At 37.0% G+C, this 27907-nt stretch overlaps 1 protein-coding gene across 1 annotated transcript; it reads right to left on the bottom strand.

Annotated features, from left to right (window-relative positions):
* Positions 1 to 1176: 1176 nt before the first annotated feature.
* On the bottom strand, positions 1177 to 25911 carry nrbp1 (nuclear receptor binding protein 1). Its single transcript, XM_088624764.1, has 18 exons — positions 25412 to 25911; positions 21980 to 22251; positions 20682 to 20804; positions 18609 to 18710; positions 17674 to 17763; positions 16908 to 16948; positions 16157 to 16251; positions 15770 to 15853; positions 15007 to 15065; positions 14462 to 14560; positions 13315 to 13447; positions 11590 to 11680; positions 11064 to 11114; positions 10205 to 10340; positions 9082 to 9135; positions 8490 to 8553; positions 4585 to 4640; positions 1177 to 2912 (listed from the first exon to the last, which is right to left on the bottom strand). Exons 2-18 carry the CDS (start codon positions 22193 to 22195, stop codon positions 2817 to 2819), a joined length of 1590 nt encoding a protein of 529 aa, XP_088480890.1. The 5' UTR covers positions 22196 to 22251; positions 25412 to 25911; the 3' UTR covers positions 1177 to 2816.
* Positions 25912 to 27907: the final 1996 nt, after the last annotated feature.

Here is a 27907-nt window from a genome sequence, read left to right as displayed (position 1 = left end):
ATTTTTTATGGCGCCCCTGGAGCAATCGGGGTTAAGGGCCTTGCTCAGGGGCCCAACAGAGTAAGATTCCTCTGCCGGCTGTGGGATTTAAACTGGCAACCTTACAGCCACTAGTCTTAAGAGTTTTATTTAAAATTCAAAAATGACTTGAAAAGTTTTTTGTCGTAAACTGTTTTTCAAGTTGTGCACCTGAACAAAAGATGATTGCCGGGAGTCATTATTCGTTTTCAAAGAAAATAGAAAATTCAGAGAATGCACCTAGGCATCTCTTGAGCTTCATGACAAGAAACATCTAAACACACCAGGATCTTAGGTCTTACTATTCTGTTCTGGGTTGAATTGCGTCCCCACGAGGTCAGTGTACTTACCAGATTAACTTTCTTTCTCACATAGATTGGTATTTCAGGACAGTCTGTTGAGACCATCTTCTATTTAGCACAGGGCATCAGCATGAATTCTAAATACCAAGAATTACTGTTTCAAATGCAAGGTACTTCAAAGACATCAATTTCTTGTACTTTTGTACACAGCAATTGTATTGATTAGTATATCCTCACACTTTTATTGGCCACTTTCTGATTTGATTCATTATTCACACTTATAAAAGTGTTTAGACCATACATCTTTTTAGTTCCTACGCCATCAAATGTTGCAGAATACTGAAAACTCATTGGGAATTATGGAGTACAGTCAAACATCTGGGGCCAAAAGTAACGATATAACGTGGTGAACAAAAGCAATAAATAAAGCTATTGAAAATGATTCATTAACTCATTAACACTGATCTACTGTATATAACTGGCACATATTAAAACACATAGTACCTGATGGAACTAATCTTGTCAGGGGAACACTGCATGATGCTCTGCTTACCTAATTACCTAGCATTTATACTAGTAAAATGTCCTCAAAAGACAAGCAAACCTACGTAATGCTGTATAAGTTGCAGATAAAACCTCAAAGGATTCACGCTCACTGTACTGTTGCAATATGGACACACTTGTTTTGTGACAGTATTCATCTTTTGTCAATTTGACATTATCACAAAGTTTATTGTATTCAAGTGCTGTTAAGTTTTTTAGAACAGATTTTGTTCAAATACAGAAATCCATGCTATTCGGTTCAACATTCTGAGATTGGGGGAATAAAAGCACACAAAAAAAGAAATAAGAAAAGTTAGAAGCTGTTACACATTTCATATTTAATTTGTAAAATAAAAGACTCCGATCTGTATGGCAAAAGTTCTTACAAGGTATGCCCAATAAACCATACAACATGGAAACAACAAGCTCCTGAGAAGGCTTTACAAATCTGCCAACCACACCCCCTTATTTGTTAGGCAGCCAGTTTCTCTACTGAAAATGATTTTTGGTGGGTTCAGAGTTGGAACAAACAATAACTAGGATATGAATTAGCAGCAAGTCGGTCCTGTCACAATACAATTTTTAGCAAGTAAACAATAATGATCTCCGAATTACCAGTTTTTTTCTGTCAGTTAGATAAGTATCTGTATAGAGGATCCCAATAAACTTCAGCCAAAAATGGCAGGATATATGGAAATAGGCCTATACCATTACTGCCCTTTTGACTTTCTATACCTGCTTTGAAAGACATGCGCCACCATCTATCCTACTGTGAAAATGTTTAATGTTCAATAAAGAAAATGGCTGATGTTCCTTATTGGAGCCACTGAACATAAGGCTTTTCCAACCCACTTCAAGGCAGCACAAATGTTACAATGATCCATTATCTACCTATTAGTTATGTACTTAAGGAGCTGGCTGGAGCAAAATTCTGCCGTGGAGATGATCGGATGGGCTGCAGATGAAGAGCCTTGTTCTTGTTCATTAATTTGAGCATTGTTCATCAGCTCTAGCCATTGAGGGTCCCGCTGGATCACTTTAATTCACCTGCTTTATCCCTGGGAAACAATGAATCTGGCTCAAGTAAGTAATACAAACTGTCAAACATAAATAGAACTGTTCTGTACCTTCACCTTTAATAAACTGCAATTTAGTGGATTTCCCAATTCAGAGAATAATTAGTTGAACTGTTTCAGGTTGAAGTAAAACACAAAAGAACCTTTGGCCCTAGAAGACCCGAGTTTAGGAACACTATATTAGCATACATTCATAAAAGAACCAGTTTTAAATCACACCACCTGCACCTGAAGAGGAGTGTGTTTGTAACAGACAAACTGAGTCTGGCATGGCCAACTACGCCTTGTCTAATTTAACACCAGTGTCAGCTCAGACTCACTGGGATATGTGATTATTGTTTGCAAACACCGCAGATTTGTTTTCTGCTTAAATATAATGAATTCTTTATTACAGGATGACACTCAAGGAAAAAAAATATCTCAATGTAGGCAAGACTTGTCAGTGAAGGAATTAAGAATAAACCCCAGATGAGGAAAAATAAAGACCTCAAAACCAAATCACACTCCTGATACCTTTCTTAAGGAAAAAAAAATAATGCAGCGCAAAGATCATGCACAGTTGGCAGAAATAAAAAAAGAGCAAAAGAATGTGCTCATGTAGAAGCGCCTTATGTACAGCATAATGCTGTAATACGGGTAAAATAAAAAGACTCAATACAGGTGGTAATACTGACAATTGTTTTAAAAAACATACAAGCAGGTGCTACACTGAAAAACGAGCAATGACCTTTGCTCCCGACAAATCGCTTGGAGTGTAAACCTCCTTCCATGTCATGTCTGCTTTCTCGTGATCCTTATTTTGATGATTGAAAGTCCTGTGTTAGGAAGCAGGGACACAGGAGGATTTCTTATCCACGGAGTCTCGCTGACGGGGTTGCTACGATGAAACGGTGACAGGATTGAGAGAGCCGTTGCGACTGTAGAACTTGGAAAAGGCCTCTTCAAGAACAGAAGCAAGTCGAATCTGATCTGCCTGGAGCGGGTGTGGGGGAGATAACAGTCAGTCACATTAAGAAGCGAAACGATGTCACAGCCACCCAAGGAGAAAGGCTGGACACTCTCCCCTGGAAAGGCCTATCTCAGTGCCATATGAAACTCATCTCAGAATTTAACCAGCCACATTCACGTGGCATGACATAGCTTCATGCAAAGCACAAATCAGATGAAATTTCAACTTGAGCGCAGAGGTTTTTTTTATATTTCTTTTAAGTTCCATCAAACTACTCAACAAACAGATCATATTCTTGGCATTAACCTGGCAAATTCCTGACCTCGAAGCTCATGAATGTTTTATGAACATACATAGCTGCACGCATTCCAATGTCTGTTCTAATGTCTTGGGTAGGCAGGAAATTTCCAAGACAATTCATAAATAATTAACAATTTCCTCATCATTTTACTAGATTAATGGTTGAGACAAATTTACAGAAGATGTTTTTCCTAAGAAGTAACATTTGTTTATTAAAATTGTAAATAAGAAAACTATGACAGAAAAGTAATACATATTGACTATGACTAATATGTGCCGATTATACGTGTTCAAATTGACTGCAGCAATTAACTGAGACAGAAATTAAGTACAATCATTAACAGTCAAATTTTACACCAGACTATATTTGGTAGTATTGGTTTTCCATTAAATATTGTCATTGAAATAAATAGAACATCTGTCATATTGCCACAGCGGGACACTGATGCAAAAACCCACAAATTTCTATTGGTATAAGATACTGTTATGACTTGGTATAGACCAGGTGCCTTGTAGCATAGTATTAAATTATTTTTAACTTAGACTCAAGTTATCAGAAGTTTTTCTCACTTAGCAACAGTGGTAATTTATCAACATTACATACACAAGAACATCCCAAATAAATTAATCAAAACATTGAATAAGAATAGGACTCCTTCTAGATTATATCCCTCACTGCTTCACTTTATTCTTGGATACTTATCAGGGAATCCCAGAATGGATGTCCTAGGATTTACTTTGTTGTGTAGCCAACGTTTCCCAGTCTCTGCCTGCATGCTCATCAAAGAATAAATCTTTTGCCGATATCATTCCTCAAGCAATCTTCCAGATATGTCAAACAAAAGATGGGATTTTGCACAAAGGAGCAATTTTCTCCCTAAATATGCCGCAAAAGATAAGAGCTCTTCCAATTTAACAAGCTCGATCTCCATCTTAATGGTCATGAGCCTCTAAATGAAAGCCACTTACTCGTTTTACAAAACCAGTGCTCAAAGATTTGTAGCTTTTTCATTGAATGCCATTTGAAACTTGGCAGCACCTCCGGAAGTTTGTCACTTGTGGACAATGCTTAGGGGCCCATGTGGTACAATCCTCATTTGGAGTTCTCATCTTGATAACCCCTGCCAATGGGGACCGGTGGATACCCCATACCTGCTGGCTGATTTTTGGTTAACTCCACATCTGCTATTTACGATAGGTGGAGTATATGTCCATTGTTTACAGGAGGACTACAAAAACCTGGGTGCAATCCCATCTGTTGCATATGGCCACCTGCTTACAACTAAATCTTAACAACATTGACGTTCCTCCCACAAAAAGTAAAACAAGCAACTGAAAGAAATTCCAAGTCTTAATTCTGAAACTAAAAGAGTATGACAGTAAAAGCCGGTCTTACCTCACAAATGAATCCTAGTTGAACCAGCTCCACAGCCAGCTCCTGAACATTCTCACCTGGGAAAGAGATTTAGAAACACAATCACACAAGTCGAACAACACAACTGAAATAAATGTCATGTCATTTGCCAAACTGCTTTTATACCATACAGTGTCGCAGGAAGCCGGAGCCTACTCAGCAAGCAATGAGCGCAAGACAGGGTACACGCTGGACAGGGTGCCAGTCCATCACAGGGCAAGTGCAAGCCAATCACACATGGGGACAATTTGGAGGCCACGATAAAGGCCAAGGGGGGAAATTTGGCCCAGAAACCGGGACAACTATCTACTCTTATTGAGAAATGCCCGGGGATCTTTAATGACCACTGAGAGTCAGGACCTCGGTTTAACGTTTCATCCAAAAGACGGTGAAATAAAAGTAAAAAACAAAAAGGTTTATAAAACCAACTAAATAAAAGCAAAACATTTAAACTTAAAGGAAACATGAAATGTACGTATATATCCGGCTCTTTCAATTATTCTCATTATCTATAAGATCTTCTAGATACCAAACTGTCTTAAGTGCTTTGTAATGTTTTGTTGTGGAACATCTCAGTGTTTGGTCACCGGGGCCTAAAGAAACTGGATATTGTGCACAATTAGCAGATATTCAGATATTGTCTGAATATTCCTGACAAAACCTACTTTTAACTTCAAGCTATGGGTATAAATTTGAATGTGACACCTAAGGTGATGGAAAAAATTTCTTATTCAAATTACACTGCGAAGCCAGTAAATGAAATAAGTACCTGTCATGAGAGGGAACAAAATCTTTAACTGAAACTCCTACACCAGAACAGTAGGTCTAGTTCATTTTATAATCATGTGTAAATTGTACAAAATCTTTAAAAGTTTCTTGATCTGTGCACAATGGGAAAATGTGCCTGTAGAAAGCACAATTAGTGCTGTGGTTGTCAACAGAATAAAGTCTGTAACAGGTACAAAGTCTTCAGAAAACCCCTACACCACATTCTAAAAGAATACTATTAAAAAATGTATACTCAGTTTGCAGCTCTTCCAAACTGCTCAACTGTTGTACTTCAATACAACCAGTTCCTTAGCTGCTCTATTGATCTATTATTTTTTAATTTAGGAGCTGGAACTACAGTGTAGATCACAGAGTACAATGACAAATTGTGTTTAACATTACATAAAGTTTTGTTTGCATAGTTAATGCATTCAGACAGTGAGCTCACTGAACTGTGTGTCATCACTGATGGGTGTGCACTAATAAAGATTTTCTTGACTGATATCTTATGGTGACCTACATGGATCAGCTAATGCAAACATTTAATGTTTAATGATGCAGGCAAAATACTTTCAACAAGTGAAACAGTTTCAGCTGTTTAAAACATTTAAAATGTTATCTTATTACATAAAGTGAATACGTAGACTACCTGTGCATGTGAATAGAAAGTATTGTTTATGTATTTATTCTCTTTGGATAATAAAAGTACCACTCTTCTGCAGTTATTTGTATTAAACTGACACTTAAGTTTAAAAGCATGACAATAAGTTCCTAGATTCTTGATAAAACTGACTGTACCAAAGCATCTATAAACTTATGAACTTTATGTGAAACTACCAGATGACAAAAAGCATTAGGGAATGAAGTAAAGATTTTATTTTCAACAGATTTACAGGGTCTGAATAAAGCTAAACTAAGTTAAGAAATACATGTACTGAAGTTAATATTTATAGTTATTCTACAAATACATTCAACACTCCAATACTCCTACTCCAGTCTTTATCATAATTTTAATGAATCCACACAATTTTCTAACTGCTTCTTCCAATTCAGGGTGGCAGGGAAGCCAGAGGCTATCCCAGCAAGCAATGGGCGCAAGGCAGGGTTCACCCTGGATGGCCCGCAGGTCCATTAAAGGGCAGATGTACACAGAGACATGGACATACTCACACCAGGGCCAATGTTTCCAGAAGCCAATTAACCTACAAGTATGTTTTTGGACTGTGGGAGGGAATTGGGGCACCTGGAGGAAACCCATTCGAACATGGGGAGAACACCCAGATAGCAACCCAGGTCTAGGATTTAACCCAGGACCCCAGCACTGTGAGGCAGCGATGTTAACCACTGCAACACCATGCCACCCACAGTTTAACTCATAAATATATTCAAATATACATCCATACCAAACCTGACACTGATGTGGCTGTCTCTATTCTATCTAATGGATCTCTGACATAAAAACTTGGATGACTCAAAATTTCATTAATCTTAACTGTGACAAGACTGAAGTCATGCTTACTGGCACCCCAATCAACTTTGTAAAGCCAATCCTGTAACCCTATCTGTAGATGGTTCCATAGTTGAGCTTTAGTCTAAATTGAAAAACCCTGGGGTGATATTCGATTCTGGCTTAACATTCGACTCGCATGTGCAGAATATTGTCAAAACATCTTTTTTTTCACCTCAGAAATATCACTAGACTACGCCCTATGTTATCAGTAACTGTGGCTGAAATGCTGATCAACACATTTGTTTTCTCCTGACTTGACTACTGTAATACTCTACTCTTGGGGGTATCTAAATCTACATTGAACAAACTCCAGTATGTCCAAAATTCGGCAGCCAGAATCATTCCCAGCTGGAGTCCTTGAATCCTGGAGTGCTTGCTTTGGCTTTCTGTCAAATTCCGTGTGGACATTAAAATCCTCATGCTCATCTATAAGACTGCATTGTTTGGCACCTCAGTACCTTTCTGAACTAATATCGCCCTACTCCCCACCTCGCAACCTTCGCTCTTCTAATTCTGGTCTCCTAACTATCCCCCAAGCCCATCTACATTGTATTGGTAACAGGGCCTTCTCCTGTTATGCCCCAAGTTCTGGAACTCTCTCCCCAAGGATATCAGAGAGTCACCATCTCTAAAATCGTTCAAATCCAGACTCAAAACCTTCTTCTTTAGAAGAGCCTTTACTTTACTGGTTCCAATCTTTACCCCTCTGCTCCTACTACACTGTATTCTTTTTATTGTAGTCATTCTGCAAAGCGCTTTGAGAAGCCACCTTTAAAGGCGCTATATAAATAAAGTTTGTTTATTTATTTATTTTTATTATTATTATAAGTATTAAAGAAAATTAGATACACATGCATTTCCTAAACTAAATTAACTCTGAGTTAGTCCATGAAGCATATGAATAAATTTAGCAGCTGATGTACTGTACATACACTCATTGAAACATGCCTTGATGTTTCTGCATTTTTACACCCAGTAAGTTACGGACACAAAACTAAGCCATATGACAGAGGACCAAAGAAGCTCTCACTGATAATACCGCAAATGCTCAAACAATAAGTTTGGAGTACAGAGTTAAAACTAAAACTATTAAAACTATGTTTTAAGTTGGACATAGAACTATGTCCAAGGCCTTCACCAGCTGAACCACTCCTGAATACATTAAGGTTTGACTAATGCACAAAATAGCAACCTTTAAAAAAAAAGCAAGGGCAAATATTTGGTCTATAACATGGGTCTAAGAACTATTAATAGATTATTAAAAACATCTAGTGGTAAAACTGCTATGTTTTCAGCAACTCCACAAACACAAATGACCCAATAGGATTAGGAAGCTTATGGATTTGCAAGTATATTACTTTCGAAACGATTCCCTCATTGTAGGAAAAATAAACAACCGGCTTAAAATACAAGTGAGCTCTTGTTAGTTAGTAAACATGTTTTTGTCAAACTTGAAAGTAACTTTTTTGAAAAAAAATGGAATACCAAAGAAATAGCAATTATAATTATAACACAAATGTACATTTCTTTCATTTATTTCTTAGTATTAGAACTTTGGACAATTATTGACATACATTTCTAAAACTGAAAAAAATAAACAAATACTTACTGGGCAGCAAATCACAGCTTAAATGCCTATTTAATTTATCTTCCAGTTTCAATAATAATGTCAGCTGTAAGGGAAGAAAAACAGGAAAGTTACAAATTATTGGAAAAGGGGAAATCAGCAGCTGCACATTGTTTTTTTAAAAAATAATTACACTAGCTAAAACATTAAAATGGTGCTTAAAATTTAAGAAACTGTAAATCAGAATAATATTTGCCAGTAATTTTCCATTCAGTATTCTGCACAGAAATAATTTAGAAACGAAACTAAAATCAACCTACAGTACAAGTTTCTTGAAATTCTCCCCTCACCAAGTTAAAAAAAAAGTTATATTACCCTTTCTTTAGGCAAAATACAAACTCTGATAAATCCCCTTTTTTGATTACCAGTGCCAAAACCACAAGACATTCTTTTTATTCATGGTGTTTAATAGAGTTTAATATATTTTGCAACCTTGAATTCGTGCTTCTATAACTAAGAAGGCCTATAGATTAAGCTGTCACTGAAGGACAAAATTTGACCCGTGTTGCTTAAACACACTGCATGTGGGAAATTCTACATTTTAAAAACCACAATAGAGTGAAAAGAACCTTACATGGTGTTTTGTTCCTTCGTCTACTGGCTCAATATTGCATTGCATCTGGAGAATCTGAAAGAGGAAGATTATAATTTAAATTGATATATCGCCTATGTAAAAAGGAAAGTTACCTCACTTCCGGTTGTCACCAAGTGTTTCTGCATTCTCCCAGCAAACATAAACATTTAGTTTTTAAAATGAGATACATTTTTATATTATGCAAGAAAGAAGAAGCAAATACTTTTCGTACTTCTCTATCCCAACTAAACACACAAAAGAAGGAGCAGTAGAATTCTATTTGCCTGAAATTTACATTTCTAATATTATGTATTTCAGAACCTTCTGGTTCAACTTGTGCTGGTGTCTCTGACTTAATTTTTGTAGAAAGCCCCCAAATTCAATTGTTGTTTAAATGTCATGCAGCTAAATTCCAAGCAGTGTGCCAACTGAAGACACGGTGAAATAATGTGAAAAGAGACATCCATTTTTGACAAGTTAAAGACTTCGGTTATATTTTTGTGCTGACTGATTAATAGAGTTATTCAGGCTAGGAAGTTTTAAATATATTCCAGGTTTAATTGGAAAAAAAACCCATATTCAAGAAATCCAGGAGGTAATCTGGGTGGGCTCGCCCATGGCATTGTCAAAAAGCAGTGTGAGCTTTGAATTCCTTCGCGTAGTTTTCTAGAACTGGACAAAAACCGTGAATTTCCTCAAGGTTTAAAAGAAGCTTTCAGACCTGCCAACCTTGAAAAATTACCACAGCTTATACAAACACAATATTAATGAGGACCTTGACCAAGAATGGGCAAAAATTCCAGTGCCAAAATGTGCAGCACTGATAGAGACTTACAGCTGTAATTGCCGCGAAAGGTGGTCCTACCAAGTATTAACTCTGGGAGTTTGGGGAATACTTATGCATTCAATTATTTTCTGGTTTTTATTTTTAATTAATTTAGTAAAATGTCTGAATTTTTTTTTCACTTTGACATTATAGCGTTCTTTGTGTTTGTGTCTTCAGTTAAATACATCATGGTTCCATGCTGTAACAATAAAATGTGAAAAAGTCTAACGGGGGTGTAGACTTTCTATGGGCACTGTAATTCCAGCCATTTCCTTCAATTCCTCTAGCGTTTTTTACCTTCCTCATTTCCAGCTCAGCAGGCTCAGGTGTGGGGGTTTTGACTGAGGGAGGAATGATTGGGGACTTCACAGCTTCCTGCTGGGGCTGCTGGGGGCATGGCATTCCAAAAGCCGTGAGGGGATAGATACCATTCCTGTGGCATGGCAGAGAGGCAGGGAAAACAATATCACACTGCAGTAACTATTTAAAATTTTAATCGCACATACAAGTTTTAATTAAAGAACAAAATAACAATGGTTTATGGCCATTTTTCCTTTCAATTTTAGGTGAAGAGCTTAATGATTAGAACTTAGCAAAGAACTAAAACACAGTTGGCAAACATCAAAGAATGGGTTCTAGTAATTTTATTAGCTACCATTTAAAAAGACAGCTGAAATTACAGTTTAGATGGAGATTATGCAGCCAGACAGAGAAACCTTTGGAGTTTCCTCTAATCAATTTTGATGGAGCCCTGCTGTTAAAATCAAATAGATTGCTGTCGCTGGAAGTATAAGTCATGACAACGACACTCAATGGGTTGCGGTTCCCATTAAGCTGCAGTGTACTGATGCATTATAATACTAGTCACGGCTCATGAAATGAAAGATTATTTTTAAGAAATTATATATTGAGAAATAGAGAAAAAGATTTCAATGAACCACCCATAGTACAACACCCGGTTTGATTAGTCTGGAAGTTAAAGCTTTTAGGTCTTTCTGGGTTTTATTTTGTATAAAGTGTCATTTTCCCTTTAATTGTACACTCATGCACATGTATACACGCTATCATTATTGTGAAAAGCAGGAGAAAATATTCTATGGAAGTTCAGTTTCTTTATAATGCTGTTAAAAATCTTTTGTAAGTACTTAAGTCTTACCTGACATCTTCTAAAAACTTGTCCAGCTCAAGAGCAGGAAATTGGGAAAGCCTAAAGGCAAGTTAAAAAGATTACTAATTAAAATGAACAATTTAGATAAAACAAAGTAGATAAATTTACAGTGTACAATATATAGCTCTTACATTTTCACACCTTCCAGAATATAAACAACATACTTAAAAATACAAGTAATTACTATTTTTAATGATAACAAATAGTCCAATATGATTGTATATAGACTAGAATTGTATCCAAGGTCCAGGTTACCATGACCCTTACTAGGAATACACTGCTATTTCATAATCAAAGCAAGATCTTCAGCAATACGTTTGGGATTCACTCAAAACAGGACATGACATGCTGCTTTCAAAATAACACAAATATAAAACACCAGTAATTCAGGTGCATATAAGGTTTAAACTAGTACTTTGCTAAGCCTAGAAAGGAATCACCCCATGTTCAGTCATTGATGGTTCCGATATCACTGATCACACTGGCTGAAGATCAAAACACGCAGGATACTCACTTCAGCTGCACCCCTTCCTTTCGCTCTGCTATTACCAGGTTAGGGTCCATGTTTTTGGTTATTTCTTCTAATGCATTTTCAGGAATCATATCTAGAGGAACAAGAAAAGAGCAACAAACGGAGGTTGGAAACAGCCTTTTTTGCTAGCATATTCAACACAGTACAATAAAATTCACACACTGTCTTTTTGACCGATTACCTGGCTGAAAGACTCAACATTATTAAGGCTTTGTTTTGCTTCTGTTTCTCAGTTGGAACCGCGGAGGTGGGTTTCTGCACGTCTGCCTGTGTTCAAACCTGTTTTCTTCAGGAACAGATGAGTCTGACACTTATTTGCACTACAGTATATCTGATGAAGACTAAAGTTGAGATGACAAGATCCAAAATAAAGTTTGGTGATTTTCTTGATAAAAATGTACAATTTATCACCTGGCATTAACACCTTCGACACTTAATGCGTTAGACCTCATAAGTAAAGCAATCCTGGGCATGTATTGGTGTAGTGGTGGTTGGGACACTCTTCCTTTTGTATGAATATGTTAAAAATCAGTGCCTTAGTATGGTCACTGGGGACACTGTTCTGTTGGCAGTTGACAGTTGGACACTATTCCTGATCCTGATTACTTGATCATGAAAGTTCCATGGCACTGCTTGCAGGATTAGGGATGTTATTCCCCATTCTGGCTAAATTCCATTAGGTGCCTACATTTGTCCAACCCAAAGTTGTACCTTAATTCGACGTGATGCAATTTCTAACCTCTCCTCTTGACCTGAGCTGTTGCGCACACTGTGCCTTCAAAGAAGAGGACGTTGGGCCTCTTCCTATACACTATCTTAAATATTTTGGAATGCTTCAGGATGAAAACTGCTACATAACTCCAATTGTTTAACTGTAATTTTCCAATTATTTCAGTTGATCTTTTTCTTTTGCCGTCTGCTGTCCAAGTGTACTATTTAAAAGTACTTTCTTTTCTCAAGTGCTGGGAAAAAAAAACTATTTCAAATACAAAAGCAAGTTAATTTGGAAAATGTATATGAGAAAATCATGAAGTCCTTCTGACATGAAACAAATATTAATGTAATATTTCAATAAAACTCTATGGTTACAGTAATGCTTCACAGTGAATGTAGATTACAATGACGACATGTGTTCATATATAATCAGCCTGGGCTCATGCTATTCTTTCAAGAATTTCACTCAGCCCCTGCAGAGTTTCTCATGACTCATATGTGCACTTCATCCCTATAATTTGTCAGAACTAATCTTTAGATTTGTCAGTCTTATCAGAGTCATGCCCTTTGCTTGCTAGTTACAGACTGATCAGACTGATTAGCCAGAATGACGTATCCCAGGCTAACCATGTTAAAGTCATTACTGACTCCATCTAGAGAATGTATATCCATATCTAATGAAGCTCAAGTAAGAGGGGTGGGACTATCTGGCAGGAGTGGCACTGGATCATGAAGGTGAAGCTGAGTCAGACCATCCCATCACATGAAAATGACTTCATGGCTTCAGGTTATAAGGTTTCAGAATGTAAAGTCCACTGTAACTGAAATGCATTAATTCACTTACTATGGTTTAACTTACAGAATACTAAACATACCTCCTTTGTAGAAGTAGTATATATGACACCAGTTCAGAAAGAAAAAGTGGATGCCTGTTGTCCATAACCTGCAATTGGTGGCTTATGCTAAGGACAGCCAGACTGCTGAAATACTCACGCTGATGACTGACGATGCAGTGGGCAGCCAGTAGTTTCAGCTGGGGCACTTCAAACAGGGCCTGGTGGAAGAGGAGCTCCCTCGCTGTCGGACGTTTAAAAGGATCTGCTTCCAAACACTTCTGAATAAATTCCTGTAAAACAGGACATCCAGATGTCAATGTACCTTTCTCCAGAGTTCAGAAAATACCAAAATAAATGTCATAGTAGCTTAAATGGAAAAACATTAGCACCTTCTTGAGTTATGCAACTCAAAGGCAGTGAAAAAAGTATTAGCAGTATTACTTGAGGACAAGCTACTGTATGATCATTGGCCATCAGAACAAGGCAATTGCCTTGGAGGAAAACAGAAAAAGTGTTTCAAAGACAGATACTTTATTGATCCCGTGATGGAAAGTGCAGAAATAGGTATAGGTAGAAATAGGTATAAAAAGATATAGATAACACAAACGTGAAGAACTAAATGATCGATATCAAGTCTTGGTCCTTGATAGAATTTCATTTCGGAAGAATATCTAGAAAGGGGCCTAGCATTTTTAGACCCAAAGGGCACTGAACAAGGAAATGAGAACGCACAATGACCGGACTGCACTTTATACAACATATTTCCTGAGACAACCCTTTCCGAAGAATTTGTAGATCTCGTGTTGGTCTTATCAGTCTCCTTCAGGTTCATGGAAAGATCATCCTCAGCCATGAGGGATAGGCAGGGTATGAATGGGTTCATTTTTTCCAGAAGAACCCCAAACGCCCTATAAACTCCTCCACTCTGTGCGTTTTATAAAAAACCGAACACATCAGTGGTTTATCTTCTACTTACTGCCTTTCTGTAAAGGCTGGCGTTTCTGCTACAGAATGGTAGTTAATGAGGTCTTTATATCAAAAGAGTGATAGCTACTAAATTAAATATTAATTTTACACCAGAGAGAGTCAAACTGAAACTCAGTCCTACAAATATTTAATTCACATTGTTCAAATACATTCTCTTTGTCACTTTTCTGTATTAAAAAAGGGTTTTATAGCACACAATTCTTTCTGTTTGATGTGATATTGGTCAACTTCAATAGTAAATAGTAAGGAGACAGTATCAAAACTGTATCTGACTCCATATGATTGTAGATTGTAGAGTTCTGAGTTCATACACTTACTCTTTGCAAAGGATCTTCCAGGGATTGAATGGCATTATTTATAGCTTCCTGTGATACATAGGAAGACTCTCCATTGCTCTGGATTTCAAGCACAGCCATCTGAAAAAGAAACCAATCTGGGGTCATCAAGGTTTAAAACTAAGAAATTATGTCCAATCGAGACTGAAAAATAATAATGCTCAAGTATTGAGCTATATATGATAAATTAAATACTCCATGGGTCTAAAACAATGTGCCTTTTGCAATGACCTAAAAATCACAGAAAATGTAACGAAACCAAGCCCACATGGACTAAATTGGTAAAAATAAACTTTTAAGGAAAATGTACACTACACTCACAAGCAACACCTTTAACTTCCAGCCGGCCATTAGCTGCTAAACCACTAAGGACATGAGTAATCTTAAGGAACAAACAGTAAGGTAAAATACACTCTGTTCCAGTGGGTGAGGCACTTCTCCACACTGTTTGGCTAGTGCGTATTGGGTGACCTATTTGCTGAATATGGGATTTTAATAACACATTGTTGCTAAAATAATTCACTTACCTCTAAGGCGCACATTCCAAAGGAATAGATATCAACTGCAGTTGTGACATCTGCAACAGCTGCAACAAGATAAACTATGATGAAACGGCAAACCAATTACAACTGAAAGTATGATATATATTTCTAAATTTGACATTTCTGATTTTCATTTGAATAAAAGAAAAATCTACTCAGAAATCATGGATATTTAGTATTTAGTGTAAATTCTACAGCATTCTTATGCAAGATGTGCTACACTCTTGTAGAAAAATAACTTCCAATGCTTATTGTGTGTTTAAAAAGAAAACCCTTACATTAGAACATGACTAGAAATTTTGCTGGCATAGTTTATACATGTTCTTTACAAGATGATTGCACACGGAATATTATTAACCATATTGTATTTATTTTTACTGTATCTGCTAATATCTTAACACCATATTCTTCAACTAATATTTGGTGCACTCTCTCCCATACCTGAATAGTTATCTGGCATAATATCTCAGGATACAAAATATAAAGAAAAAACGTATTTACTTTCGATACAGATGTATAAGGGTCATGCAACATAACATACTTCTCGATCATACTTCTGGAAACAGATGACTTGACAAACGGAACGTAATGCAAAACTTAATTTAGATGCCTGCAATGCCGGAAAATAACAATTAGTCACTTAAACCTCTAGGATTTAAAAAGGAGGTGTTGTTAGCTCTTAACCGCTGTGGAATTTACAGAGTAAGTTCACTGAATATTAAGACAGTTCCAATTTGAAAGAACTCACCTCCATACTCAGGAGCAAAAAAGTGCAAATTCTTCTGCTCCTCTCGACAGGTTTTGACATGGTTATTGATAGTATCAGGTGCCACTGTATGGAGGAAAAGAAAAATTGCAGTTCAGGTCAGGCTGGTAATGGATTTTGCCATCTAAAATATTTTATTGAATGAAAAACTGTTTTGCTGAAGCATGGTCAGTCTGGTTGACCTATTGCAGTTTCATCATCTGTGAATTTGAAACCATTTCTTCACGTAGGTCACTTCACAAAGATGTAAACTGGCTCCCAGCCGTTCCTATCCCTGAAACCCTACACCTAGTGTTATTAAAGGGCTTTAAGTCTTCTTTCCCATCCACATCAATACAATTACTGCCTACATGCTAAAGCCTCACATACCTGAACCAATTTTGATAAGTCCGTTATGCTGAATAAAGATGGTGTCACAGGTTAGGTTGCCATGAATGATTGGAGGATCACATGAATGAAGGTAACTGGAAATAAAAAAATAAATAAAAAATGAGAGTTCTGGGACATTAGACCAATGCTAAAGAACATATTGTAGAAACTATCTTTGCTACACAAAACAGCGCATTAATTAACAATCAACGTTTGCATTTGAAATATCTGGCTAGAACGTCTAGTCTATGTCACAAATGAACAGAATTGTGGCTTAAACTGGTATGATTTAAGAAACCTTTTAGAAGATTATATCAACTTGTCTACTCTGACAAGGTGGAGCAAAGCCCTGGAGCACCAGATATGGGCGTTCCCTCTTGGCGTACATTTTTAACCCACAGAATCTGAGACAGCCTTCTAATATTGTTATACAGAGTGGGCCATGTTATGTAACTTTATTGCAGCTTTCGTGAAAGTGTAATGAAATTCGAATATGCTTATTTAAACACATTCTGCCAGACTCCTTGCAGTTTTCATACTTTTTTTCTTGTTACTTAAGAAGGTTATTTTGTCAAGTTTATTTTCATTTCACATGAAAAAGGGAAAAACTGAAGGCCAAAAAAATTCACTGAGAGTCCATGTTCCCTTTGCTCCAAACTACCCACTTTCAGATATGCTAACGCATAAAGACAAGGCAAACTGCACTTACATACAGGAAGCTGGAATACCATATCAGAGCTAGACAACTCACCTGAGCGCTGACAAGATCTGAGTGCACCACCTCTTCCAGGCCTGGGAAGAACAAATATATCAAATAAATAAATAGAAATAGTGTTTCGGTAATAATTATGTCTACAAAACCAAACTCAAAATGCAGTAGCATCATAATATATAATATACCAACATAAACCGGTTAACCTATGTTTAACAACTCAAACTGGTCTGATTTATGCTTTAGCTGTCATTGACATTTTTTTAGTGATATTTATAAAAAAGTATTCAAAAGATGTATCATTCTGCAAAGGGCCTATATTTAGACTAGCATCACTAAAATATCACTAATGTCAATTTGAGAGAAACACCAATATAAACACCCATTTTAAAAATTAGAGAATTAGATTATTTTACATTTGATTGTAAATTCATATAGAAAGCATGTGAATTTAGTAACACAAAATTCAGAAAAGGTATTAGTGGGCTGGCTGCCCGTGAAAGCAAACTGAAATTTGGTATACAGGTCACTACAGCAACACATAAAAAAGGTTTTTCACATTGCAATAAAGGGTTTTAATTGTCCAATTAATTTGTTTGAAACTAGCGCAAAGATGTAGCACAAACTGGCTTTTGCAATGAACATTTAACTACTTCAAGACTACTTAATTAAGGTTAAAAATCCTGTTTTTATTACTGCTTTAATAACACAACAATAATACACCCATTTGAATCATTTTACCACATATTCTAAAATAAGTCTATATATAGAATAAACGTACAAGGGATAAATTATCACAACATACCTTCTCATTCATAGTCTTGTGGTTCTTCTTTGTCTTCTTCAAAAACTGCTTCAAACTTCCTGAAGACATGTATTCTGTAATGAATATAACCTGGAAAGAAAAAAAGTGAATATGCTGTGGTCATAATCCAGTTAGTGCTTATTGTTTCATAGGCAGGTTGCTTTTTCCACAGAATTCAGTCTTCACATATGAGACAAGAGAACAAAAAGGCCTGAAAAATCTTCAGTGTGCACAGATCATTAGTCTTCTACAATCTATATGTTTGTTTGGATGAACCTTAGACCGCACTCAAAATCCCAAATGCTGTACTGAACTTTAAATTTAATTTATCGCCAACTCATTATTTTTCTGGACTGAACCCTGATGCAGTACTGTACCATTGGAGAGAGCCTTCTCAACATCTTAATATTTTTTTTCTGTGGAATTTAGATATAGCCTTAACGTTTAATTTTTGTATCTCCCAGGCACAAGAATAGCCTATAAAAATCATATTCATGACCTGTGATTGAACATGATTTGGGATATACTGTTCACACTTTATTAGTATATTGAAAGTGGAAGAGTAGAAAGGTATCATCAGTTGATGTATTACATTGACTTCCATGAGTTAATATGTAATATTTGTTATTCGTCATCATCTGGAGCATCTTATTTTTTTCGGTTTGCATGACATGCTTCATTGCTATGCTTTAAAAACAAGTAAACAATGTAGAAAGCTCTACAGCAACAGGTTTAAACGTACTTATACTTCCAAGTAAAGTACACAGTATCACTTACCATAAAATGGTGCATAAGTTTAAAACGTCTAAAGATTTAGTCCTCAATATCAAATAGAAACTCAGAAAACATGCTCAGTTGTACTGAGGAATACTTGCAAGGGTCACTTTATATATGCACATAAAACTGAACACTAAAGGTGTTTTAGCTCTACTTACTCTAGCCCGGTTTTCTTTCACATCTGCCCAGTATTTGTGGAATTTCACAATGTTCAGGTGCTCCAGCTGGATTAGGTTATCAAAAACTGCTTTGACCTTCTCCTGAAAAAAAATGAATTAGAAAAAATGTCAACTTTACTGAATAATCTGAATAAAACTGAATAATCAGTTATTGCAATTTTGTTTTATGTTAAAAGTCATTTTTTAGTGTACAGTACATAACAGCACTAGTTGCTGCTTAAACATTTATCACAGCCAAAAAAAAACACAATAAATTAGATAATGGATGAATGCATAGCAAAAAGATAATACCACTAGCCCACAGAGATAATGAGAGACCACGTGGTTATACCTGAATATATCAGGATTCTAATGACTGTAGGTATGGTATACTACATTAACCACACCTGATTTGGAAGTTTAAGATAAAGAAATATATTTTATATTTATATAAAAAGAACTAACAGCTGAGAATGTGTTGAGTGCTTCAGGAGACATTTGTGAAACCTGATCTGAAGACATTTGCTTTGATATTAAAATAGCTGGATCTCACCCTGACAAGAAGCAGATAAAAGCTGTTGTATTTTGCTGTGATGTACACAATATGCCACATCACAAGAAGTACTATGTGCAAGCACATTTCTACTTCTCATTTTAACAGATGAACATTCATTTCTCCAAATTTGGTTGAGTATAATGTTTTTAAAATGTGAGAACTTAAAACCAGAGATGCAGTCCCACAATTCTATTTTGTAGGTTGCAGGTAAGATTTTAGAAGGAATATCTGAGACAAATAATTTTAGGGCAGCACAGTGGAGCTGTGATTAGAGCCGTGGGCTACAGACTGCAGGGCCAAAACATTGGCAAGACACACTGCCTCCGTACCCTTGAGCAAGGTATGTCATTTAAACTGCTCCAGTAATTATTCTGCTACAGTATATGACAGAGTACTCCCCAAGTCACAGATGTAAATGAGAATGTGTTCAGTAAAGGTATCAATACCTCGCTTAGAAAATTGTGTATAATTATAAAAATCAGTCCAGATATACACAACCGGATACATTCCAGAATGCAAAGGAACATCCTACTTCGACTTTTTAAAAGAACTGAACCTGCTTAGTCTACAAAAGAGAAAACTACCAGAGGACCGTTTTCAAGTATTCAAAATCCACAAGACACTGACAGTCAAGACTTCAGACTTCTTAAGAATAAAAAATGAAACACAATGCGCAAGCAATTAGCGGAAAAGCAATTAATATTCAGTCTGAAACAAGCCACCCAACCATGTAGTTCAAGAGAGATTGTTTTACTGAATGGGTGGATGAAATCTTTAGATCAAACAGCTAGCTACTAGCAACAAGATAAACGAGTTGATTGGCCTACTCCTGTTTCTGATTTTTTTTTACTTTATTAAAGATACTGTTACCAGTAGTAGCAGTGGATACAGTAAATTATTTCAAATGTGCAATATATTTTTTACTGTACCTGCTCTTCTTGTTTAACACTAACGTCTATTATACCTTTACTTCTGACATATAAGCCATTCACAAATATGTAGTGAGTAGAAACAACACAGTACATTATAAAATACTATTTAACATTGGTCCAAACAACTTAATTTACTTAACATAAGAGAAACCAATTCAATTTTAAATCTACTCCCAGTATCTACATGACAGAGATTCAGCAAGACATAAATGAATGATGAAAGCTGCAGTTCTAATGAGAAAACATATCAGGTAATATAAACCCTTGAACATAGGAGTGCAAACTCAGAAGAAGCTAAAGATGATAAACTCACCTGATTATGTCTGCCGAAGCATAGGAATAAGTTGTTTGCATTGCAAAACTGATGGGTCATTGGAATTGTAAAATGTCGCAGGTTTGAATTGTGTCTCACTCACGTTATGTACAATACACACATACTAGCTGATCAAAAGCGTCACCACATGATTTGAAATCCGGCCCAGTGTTTATTTCAAAATTTGAATAGACATGGTTATCAGGCTGAACCTGCATGAGCTCATGAATAATCACTGACAATCTGGACAGGGGTGTTAAATCATGTCCTACCTCTTGCAGTTTGAAGTTCTTCCTCTCGGAGAACATCACCTCATTCCACACGACCTCCACCCCTTCCTCGGTGTCCATTGCCAAGTAGGCACTATCAATTCCTGGCACGTTGCGCTGGTTCACCTGAGCAGACAAGACGGTTCCGTGAGGGAAGAAAAAAAATACTTCAAATGCTAATCGGGACATTTAAAATGTACACAGAGAACAGCAAAAACAGGCTGAAACCTGGCACAAGACATAGGGAGAGTGGCTGCAACTGATGTTTGATTAAAATATTTGATCTTTCTATTTGTGAGCATTAGTTTAATGTTTTCTTGATTCATCTATGTATTTTTAATAAAGGCAGTAGTCTAAATGAAGTTATCTCACACAGTAATACTTTCATAAACACCAGGCATTAACAAACAACACATTTTATATTTACTTTTCACTGATGAGTATAAGAAGATGAGACAATCACAAATTATTCACCCTTCATTAAGGCATATGTAAAACTCAGCAGCCACAGCATTACAATTCTAGTAATAATAAGAAGTTACACTTACTTCTATGGTGCCTATATGTTAGCTGGACAAATACAAACTATGCAACTGTGGCTGATAAGCCAATTAACGGAGATCCTGCGGCAGAAATCCTATTGCAAACTTCAGTCTACAAGAGTAGCAGTCGTTCTGTTATTTTCTTCAATTTAAGAAACTAAAATTGTTCTTTTCCTTTTTACTAATCACAATATATACAACAGGAGACACATAAGAGTGGCACTTGAATTAAAAGTCTAATTGACTCAAATGGCGTTCTTGGTTACATTATTTCTTCTATCTCAATTCACAGAAAAGCTTCAGATGTGTGCCGCTGATCATGGGAAATGATCACAGAACGGTTAGACCTTTATCTCGATTTATTAATGATACTGCTAAAATGTAAGCAGAACTATTACTGATGTCAAAGTATCAATGACACGCAGATTTGCAAATACAAGTGAACAAGTTCATTCTTGAGGAAACTGATTTACAAGACGCACTAGATTCAAGCTACAGTGTAAAACACTCTGAGGCCCTGAGAAAAGTGTGTGATACAGTATGTTCATTTTTATTGTAACAGTTGCACTAATTAAGAAAATTGGAGCTCAGGATACAAATCTGTTGACTCTGTGACCCACCTGATGAAACCAAAAATATGTTTTTGCATTCTACAAGAGGGAAAAAAAACGGCTATCACTCGCTGATCCTCCAAATCTTCACTGAAGTAAAACTTTTCACTTTCAGAAAACAAAAATCACAAACTATTTCTTACAGTACCTCTTCCCTTCTTTTCTGCCATCGCCCACACGGGCTTTCCTCTAGGATCTCAGACTCATCCTCGCTCTCCTCCTCTTCGTCCTCCGTAGCTGGGGGGCCCTGGGCAACCGCCGACACCGGAGGAGACATGGAGGAGACTCCCGGAGCAGCTGACATGGACTCTGGCTTCCCCTCCAGGCCAGAGGCTGGAGCCGACTTCCCATCTCCCTCAGACATCCCTCCTCACAGCTGCTGATCCGGGCACCTCGCGTCTCGACACGGACAGCTCCGCACTGCAAAACACAGCAACCGCACTGCTCTTCAGCTGCAGGTACTATAAGGCCCCACATACCAGAGTGGGGCCTGAGGTCACCTTTTAGTAAAAAACAAAAAACTCAGACTTGATGGAAACAATTGATAGCTCTTAGGTTTGTTTTAAAATGGAGGTATCACCAAATTTAATGTTCTCAAACAGGCAGATGAAAAAAACTAAAAAATTGCTTTAAGTGTGACAAAAAAATTTCCTCAGCTATTAGTAACAGACGTTAAAACATTACATAAGCAATGATGATACGATCTGCGCTGTCTGCAAGTTGAACACACAAACTACTTCTAGTTTGGGCTTCCGTTTCCTTTATCATGCATCTCAATCTTGATATGTTTTGTCTTGCCAATGTGTTTTCTGAGATTACATGTCACATTGTTCACCTCAAAACTTCTCAAAAGCATGCCATTGCTGAAATACTGATATAATGATCTGGAACTGGTCAGACATTGCGTTCGTTTCTTTACAACTCCTCCCCTTCAGCTGTGTTAGCAACTAGGTTATGCGGCTCAATCTCCTGGAAAATGTGCGCTATTTTGACTTATACATCTGTGGGACTACAAACTGAAGGCTAACTGATAATAAGTTGCCTTGGATCACTGCACTCAGTTACTTTCACGTGGGAATTTGTCACAGGCATTTCAGATATTTGTAAAACTAAAGATAAAAAAATTGGTTAGCAAGACAGTAATAAGCTGGATCTTGGACTGCTGTTGCATGTTTCTCACACTGAAGAAGAAATCATGAGTGATCCAAACAAGCTGTTTAGTACCTGATGAAACTGATGTTCAGTCCACAGATGATAAATAGGTTGAATGGGTTAACTGCGGTGATCACTGAAAAGTTTAAGAAACATCAAAATGTCCATCAGAGTTTCTTTTACCTCCACTAGTAAGTTCCATAAAATACATAGGTTTTTTATTGTGGTGTATATTTCACCTGCCAAGGGTGAGCCTCTGAATTCTGTATAACTGACAGGTTACGGGATCAAATCCCTGCTGTAGACACTGATCTAGTATACCCAGATGTTGACAAGGACCACCATAACATGGATTAACCTTACAATGTACCAGTAACCTATCCATACAGTGGGTCACATGCTGTCACATTTAACACTACAGTAACCCGAATCACCTCTAGCCCCATAAGACATAATGCTCTGACACTTTATCTTTAGATATATTTCACAAATCAGACATCCTATAAATATGCTCCTCATACCTGCTTGCCTATAGCCATACTTCCAATTTAGTAAAGTCAGGTAAATGAAAAGAGAAATTGCATTGGTTACACACAGACATGTCACAGAAATGGTTAATTATTAGAATTAAAGCACCTAATATTTTTTTTAACTCAGTAGGAGAACAACAAGCATTCTAGGAGACTATTCACCTCTCCTCTTTAATATAAATTAACATCATGATGTGCTACAACTAGCCTATTTGAATTTTCAATATGTGTGGGGACAGCATTCGCTGGCACTGGGAGTTAAAGAAATCAAGAATCCTGTTCTGGTTCAGGGCAGAAGACTAATTCCATTCCACAGGACCACTTTGGGTTGTTTGCTGAAGTGCCTTGTCAAGTCTAATCCAAATTTCTGACTGTTCATCATTGCTCTTAGAGTCAGTACCTGGCTACACGTCTCCAGAAGCCCCCAGTGCACTGAGACCACCTAGGTGCCTGGCACTGCTGTGTTGCCACAGTAACAAAGCTATAGGGAAAGTGCCAGAATACATTTGCTACAGTAGAAGACTGTACAAGCAATACACACACATACACAAAAAAATACTTTTTCCTGTTATTTCCCTCAGGTGTTAACAAAAAGAAGCTGGAAATGTTAAGTGTTGTCAGATGTATAAAAAGGGGAGCCACTCTGGCTATTAATCCTCACCTTTAAAATAAAAGTACTCCAGTTGTCATTGATAAGATTCAGTGAACATGAAATCAATGGTGGCTGTCACTGTATCATGCAAAGGTAATAATTAAAATTGGATTTGTGCTTTAATTGCTTAATGATGCATGTCTGCCACTGCATAATGCAAAACGTTATAATAAAATCTAGATTTATGCTTTAATTCCTTAATGATGGATTTGGATAATCAATATCTCCCACTAAGCACGTACTCCAGGCGTTCCTGAAAAATGAAATAATTTAGAACAGTCAAGAGACTGTACAGTATGTGCCTATATGTTATCCCAATACTTATAAGTGTAACAGCAGCCCGCGGAATCTTCAGGAACTCCCACGGAATTGTCCTTCAGGTGATAAAGTTTTCTGACCACTCAGGATAAAGAAACCCTCTTGTCAGTGGTATTCCCCGGCAGACAGCTGTATTGTTTCCAAAAACCCAGGGCTGCGGTGAATTCAGCTACTCATCTGCGCCATGTGCTACTTCCACATAGGCGGCTGCTACTGGAAGGCCAGTCTATGGCCAAAATGCGCAATTTGTGGTTAAGCGATACAGAAATGGAAAATTATTTAAAAACGTTTCAGCAAACGAAAACTCTAAAAATTACAATGTGATATAAATCTCACCCCCAAAGAATGACTCCAACCTCTATACTACTGCAGTACGCAAAACTATAAAGTTGATCCTGACGGTCACCGATAGCTTCAGCTGCGAAGCATAATCAAAAGCTGTGTAATAATCATCACATTTTCCACATTCCTTTGAAGAAGCAGAATCCCTTCGATAAACCTTTCTTTTATGAAGCGCATGCCTCTTTTTTCTCGGTCACGAATGCGTTTACCAATTTGATCACAAAACAGCCAGACCAGCAAACTAAATCAGAGCGGCGACTCAATCAAATGCAACGGTCACTCGGCCAGACGGCAGTTGACCAACAAGTCTGTTTTTAACACGTAAAACACGTTTTACAATTTTGATATACGTGACTAAATTGCCATTCCTATGCTAAACAATGAAAGACCAGTTTTTGTTCTTCTTAGATCGCCAACTTCTCTGATCAATTGCGCAAAAAGAGCTGCGATATTTACCTACATTAAACTTCTGCTCAGCCGCATCATGACAGACATTGGGACGCTGCTGTTTCGCAGGTTTCAACCATTTTCTAATAGACAATTAAAATATACTGATCAGTTTTTAAAACTTAAATAAATCAGTCACCTTTTGCTTTCCGTGGAAAGATCCGCTCCACTCAGTAGATGAGATACTGCTGTCAAGTCAGCTGCGATGACAAGCAAGGAAAAGGAAGAAACAGCCGCCGGTAATTCCGTCAATGAAGATTTTCGTCTCGATTGGGCAAATGTTCACCTCTCGTCTTCTTTAATAACCCTGAGAGTATTAATGTTCCCGGATTTACTGATTATGACTTTTATTACAAAAAGGTAACAATTATTTCAATCCTATGTGCTCCATCAGATGGTAGTTATTTCATACATTCGTCAGTTAACTAGAGCTATCAATTTGAACACGTTCGGATTTTAAAAACCTTTCTACCCACGAACAATGAACGAAAAAACTTGTTCCCATAACCACTATTTTTGATCTACTTTGACCTAATAACGACGCCTACAAAGTCTGATAATGGCGACTGATAATACACAGAGAAACGCCATTTACTCTCTAACTTCATCACATCCTACACTGTTTTATTACTCAGGGCTGAGCGCTGATTGACAGTACAATTCACCAATCGTAGAACAGTCGCCTGGACATTTTAAGGGATGATTGGACTACGGAGATCTCGCTCCGCCTCCGAGTCCTCTTTGCTTTGAGGAAATGGCAAACCGGGCTTTTCACGTTTGTGTAGGGCTGCCTAAGGAGGCGGGTCCAGGTACCAGCATAGTCAATGCCAACGCAGGGGCGCGTGAGAAATTGAGCTGCGGCCATGTTGGAGCAGAATGTTGCTCCACAGTGCACCAGCTTCCTTTTTCAGTAGGCGGTGTTTGAGCAGTTCTTCGTTTGTGTCCAAAAAAGTTTTGATATACTGCTTTATTACGTCATGAGGTTCGCATATATGCATTGTTTATTGTAAATTAATTATAACACCAGATTTAAGAAGAATTTCGTGAAATTTTATTTTAAAATTTGTATTCATTATTATTGTGCATACTGTGATATAACTAAATGGGTGTCTCATGCAAGCACTTTGGCTACTATGTTTTCATTTATATACTGTGTAAAGTCTTTACGCTTTTTACTATATCATATCTTGCAATCTTCCAAAATTAACAAACCTGCTAATAAATTTAAACTTCCAAACTTTAAAAATTTGTACATCATAATAAATGAACATTTCTTAAATTGGAGCTTTGACCGGTCACTCTGATCTTGCCGAGGTTTTGAAGAGGTTGACAATTTTCTTGATAATGTTTGTGTGGCCCATGCATTATAACTAAATTGTTATAGTGCATTTAGTTTAATTTCTGGGCAGGATTATTTAATGGAAAAGCTTTGGGTTTTGATTGTTCTAAAATTCACATATGAGAAGTATTACTAAAGTGAGTTAGAAAAAGGAAAAACATTGTTTTCGAATGAATCTTTTGATATTTATTTCATAGATTGTTTTTCATGTTTTAATGTGTTTTAGAAACATACTTTAGCTAATCTCGCAACTAATTGAATCATAATACTTATTTCTTTAGTTTACAAGGCACACGATGTTGGAATGAGCCTATTGTCATAGAGTTACTGGCAGATGGACCATTCCAGTCAGGCTGCCATTTAAAAGCTTTAAATAGTTAAGCAAAAACTGGCAGATAAGAATACCTGTTACAAGACAGTACTTGTTTCTAAATGGATCAAAGTTAGTAGTCCAGCAGAAAACTGGGAACCGTACTGTTAAAAATACATCAGTCCTGAAGTTTTCTTCTGAGGCACATTTCTAACTTTGATCCATTTAGTTCTACGAGGCACATTTCTGTCTCAAGTGTTAAATGGCCATGAATCAGAAAGCTACAGTGCAGTACAGTACAGTGGCTATCAAATGTATTCACTCTTCTTTGGACTTTTCCACATTTTATTGATGTGAGTTTTTTGTCACTCTCCCAGGCAGTCCACATTTGTGAGGCAGCCACACAATTGTCATATGTACAGTTTCTCCCATCTCAGCCATGGAAGACTGTAATTCCTTTAGATTTGACACAGGCCTCTTGGTGGCCTCCCTGACTAGTGTGCTTCTAGTGTACTAGTACTTATTTTTTAGGACGCCCTGTTCTTCACAGTTTCACAGTTGTGCCATGTTTTCTATATTATTTTATAATGGGCTTTACTGCGTGTTGGGGGATAAGTATGTTGATTTTCAATAACACTACCCCAGATTTACTTTGAAAGTTCTTTTGTCTTCATATGGTAGTTTTTTTGGGGGGAGCTGTAATATCAACTGTGGGACCAATATAGGTATAGGTATGAATAGATATATTAGTCCTGAACTCATGTGATTGTGTGCATGTTTGCACACAGGTGGACCCTAATTGCACACAGGTGGACTCCATTCACCATATACAGTAGGTAACTTTGGAAGATATTTGGTTGCACTAGAGTCTATTTACTGTAGGCGTGTCATAGTAAAATAAGGTGAATACTTATGCAATCACATATTTTCTGTTTTATATTTATAATTAATTTAGGAAGATCTGTAGAATGTGTTTTCAATTTGAC

This window comes from Lepisosteus platostomus, chromosome 3 (genome assembly GCF_059453375.1).
Source record: "Lepisosteus platostomus isolate fLepPlt1 chromosome 3, fLepPlt1.hap1, whole genome shotgun sequence".
NCBI classification, from domain to species: domain Eukaryota; kingdom Metazoa; phylum Chordata; class Actinopteri; order Semionotiformes; family Lepisosteidae; genus Lepisosteus; species Lepisosteus platostomus.
Note: the sequence above shows the minus strand (reverse complement) of the source record. Positions and strands in the feature narration are given on the sequence as shown.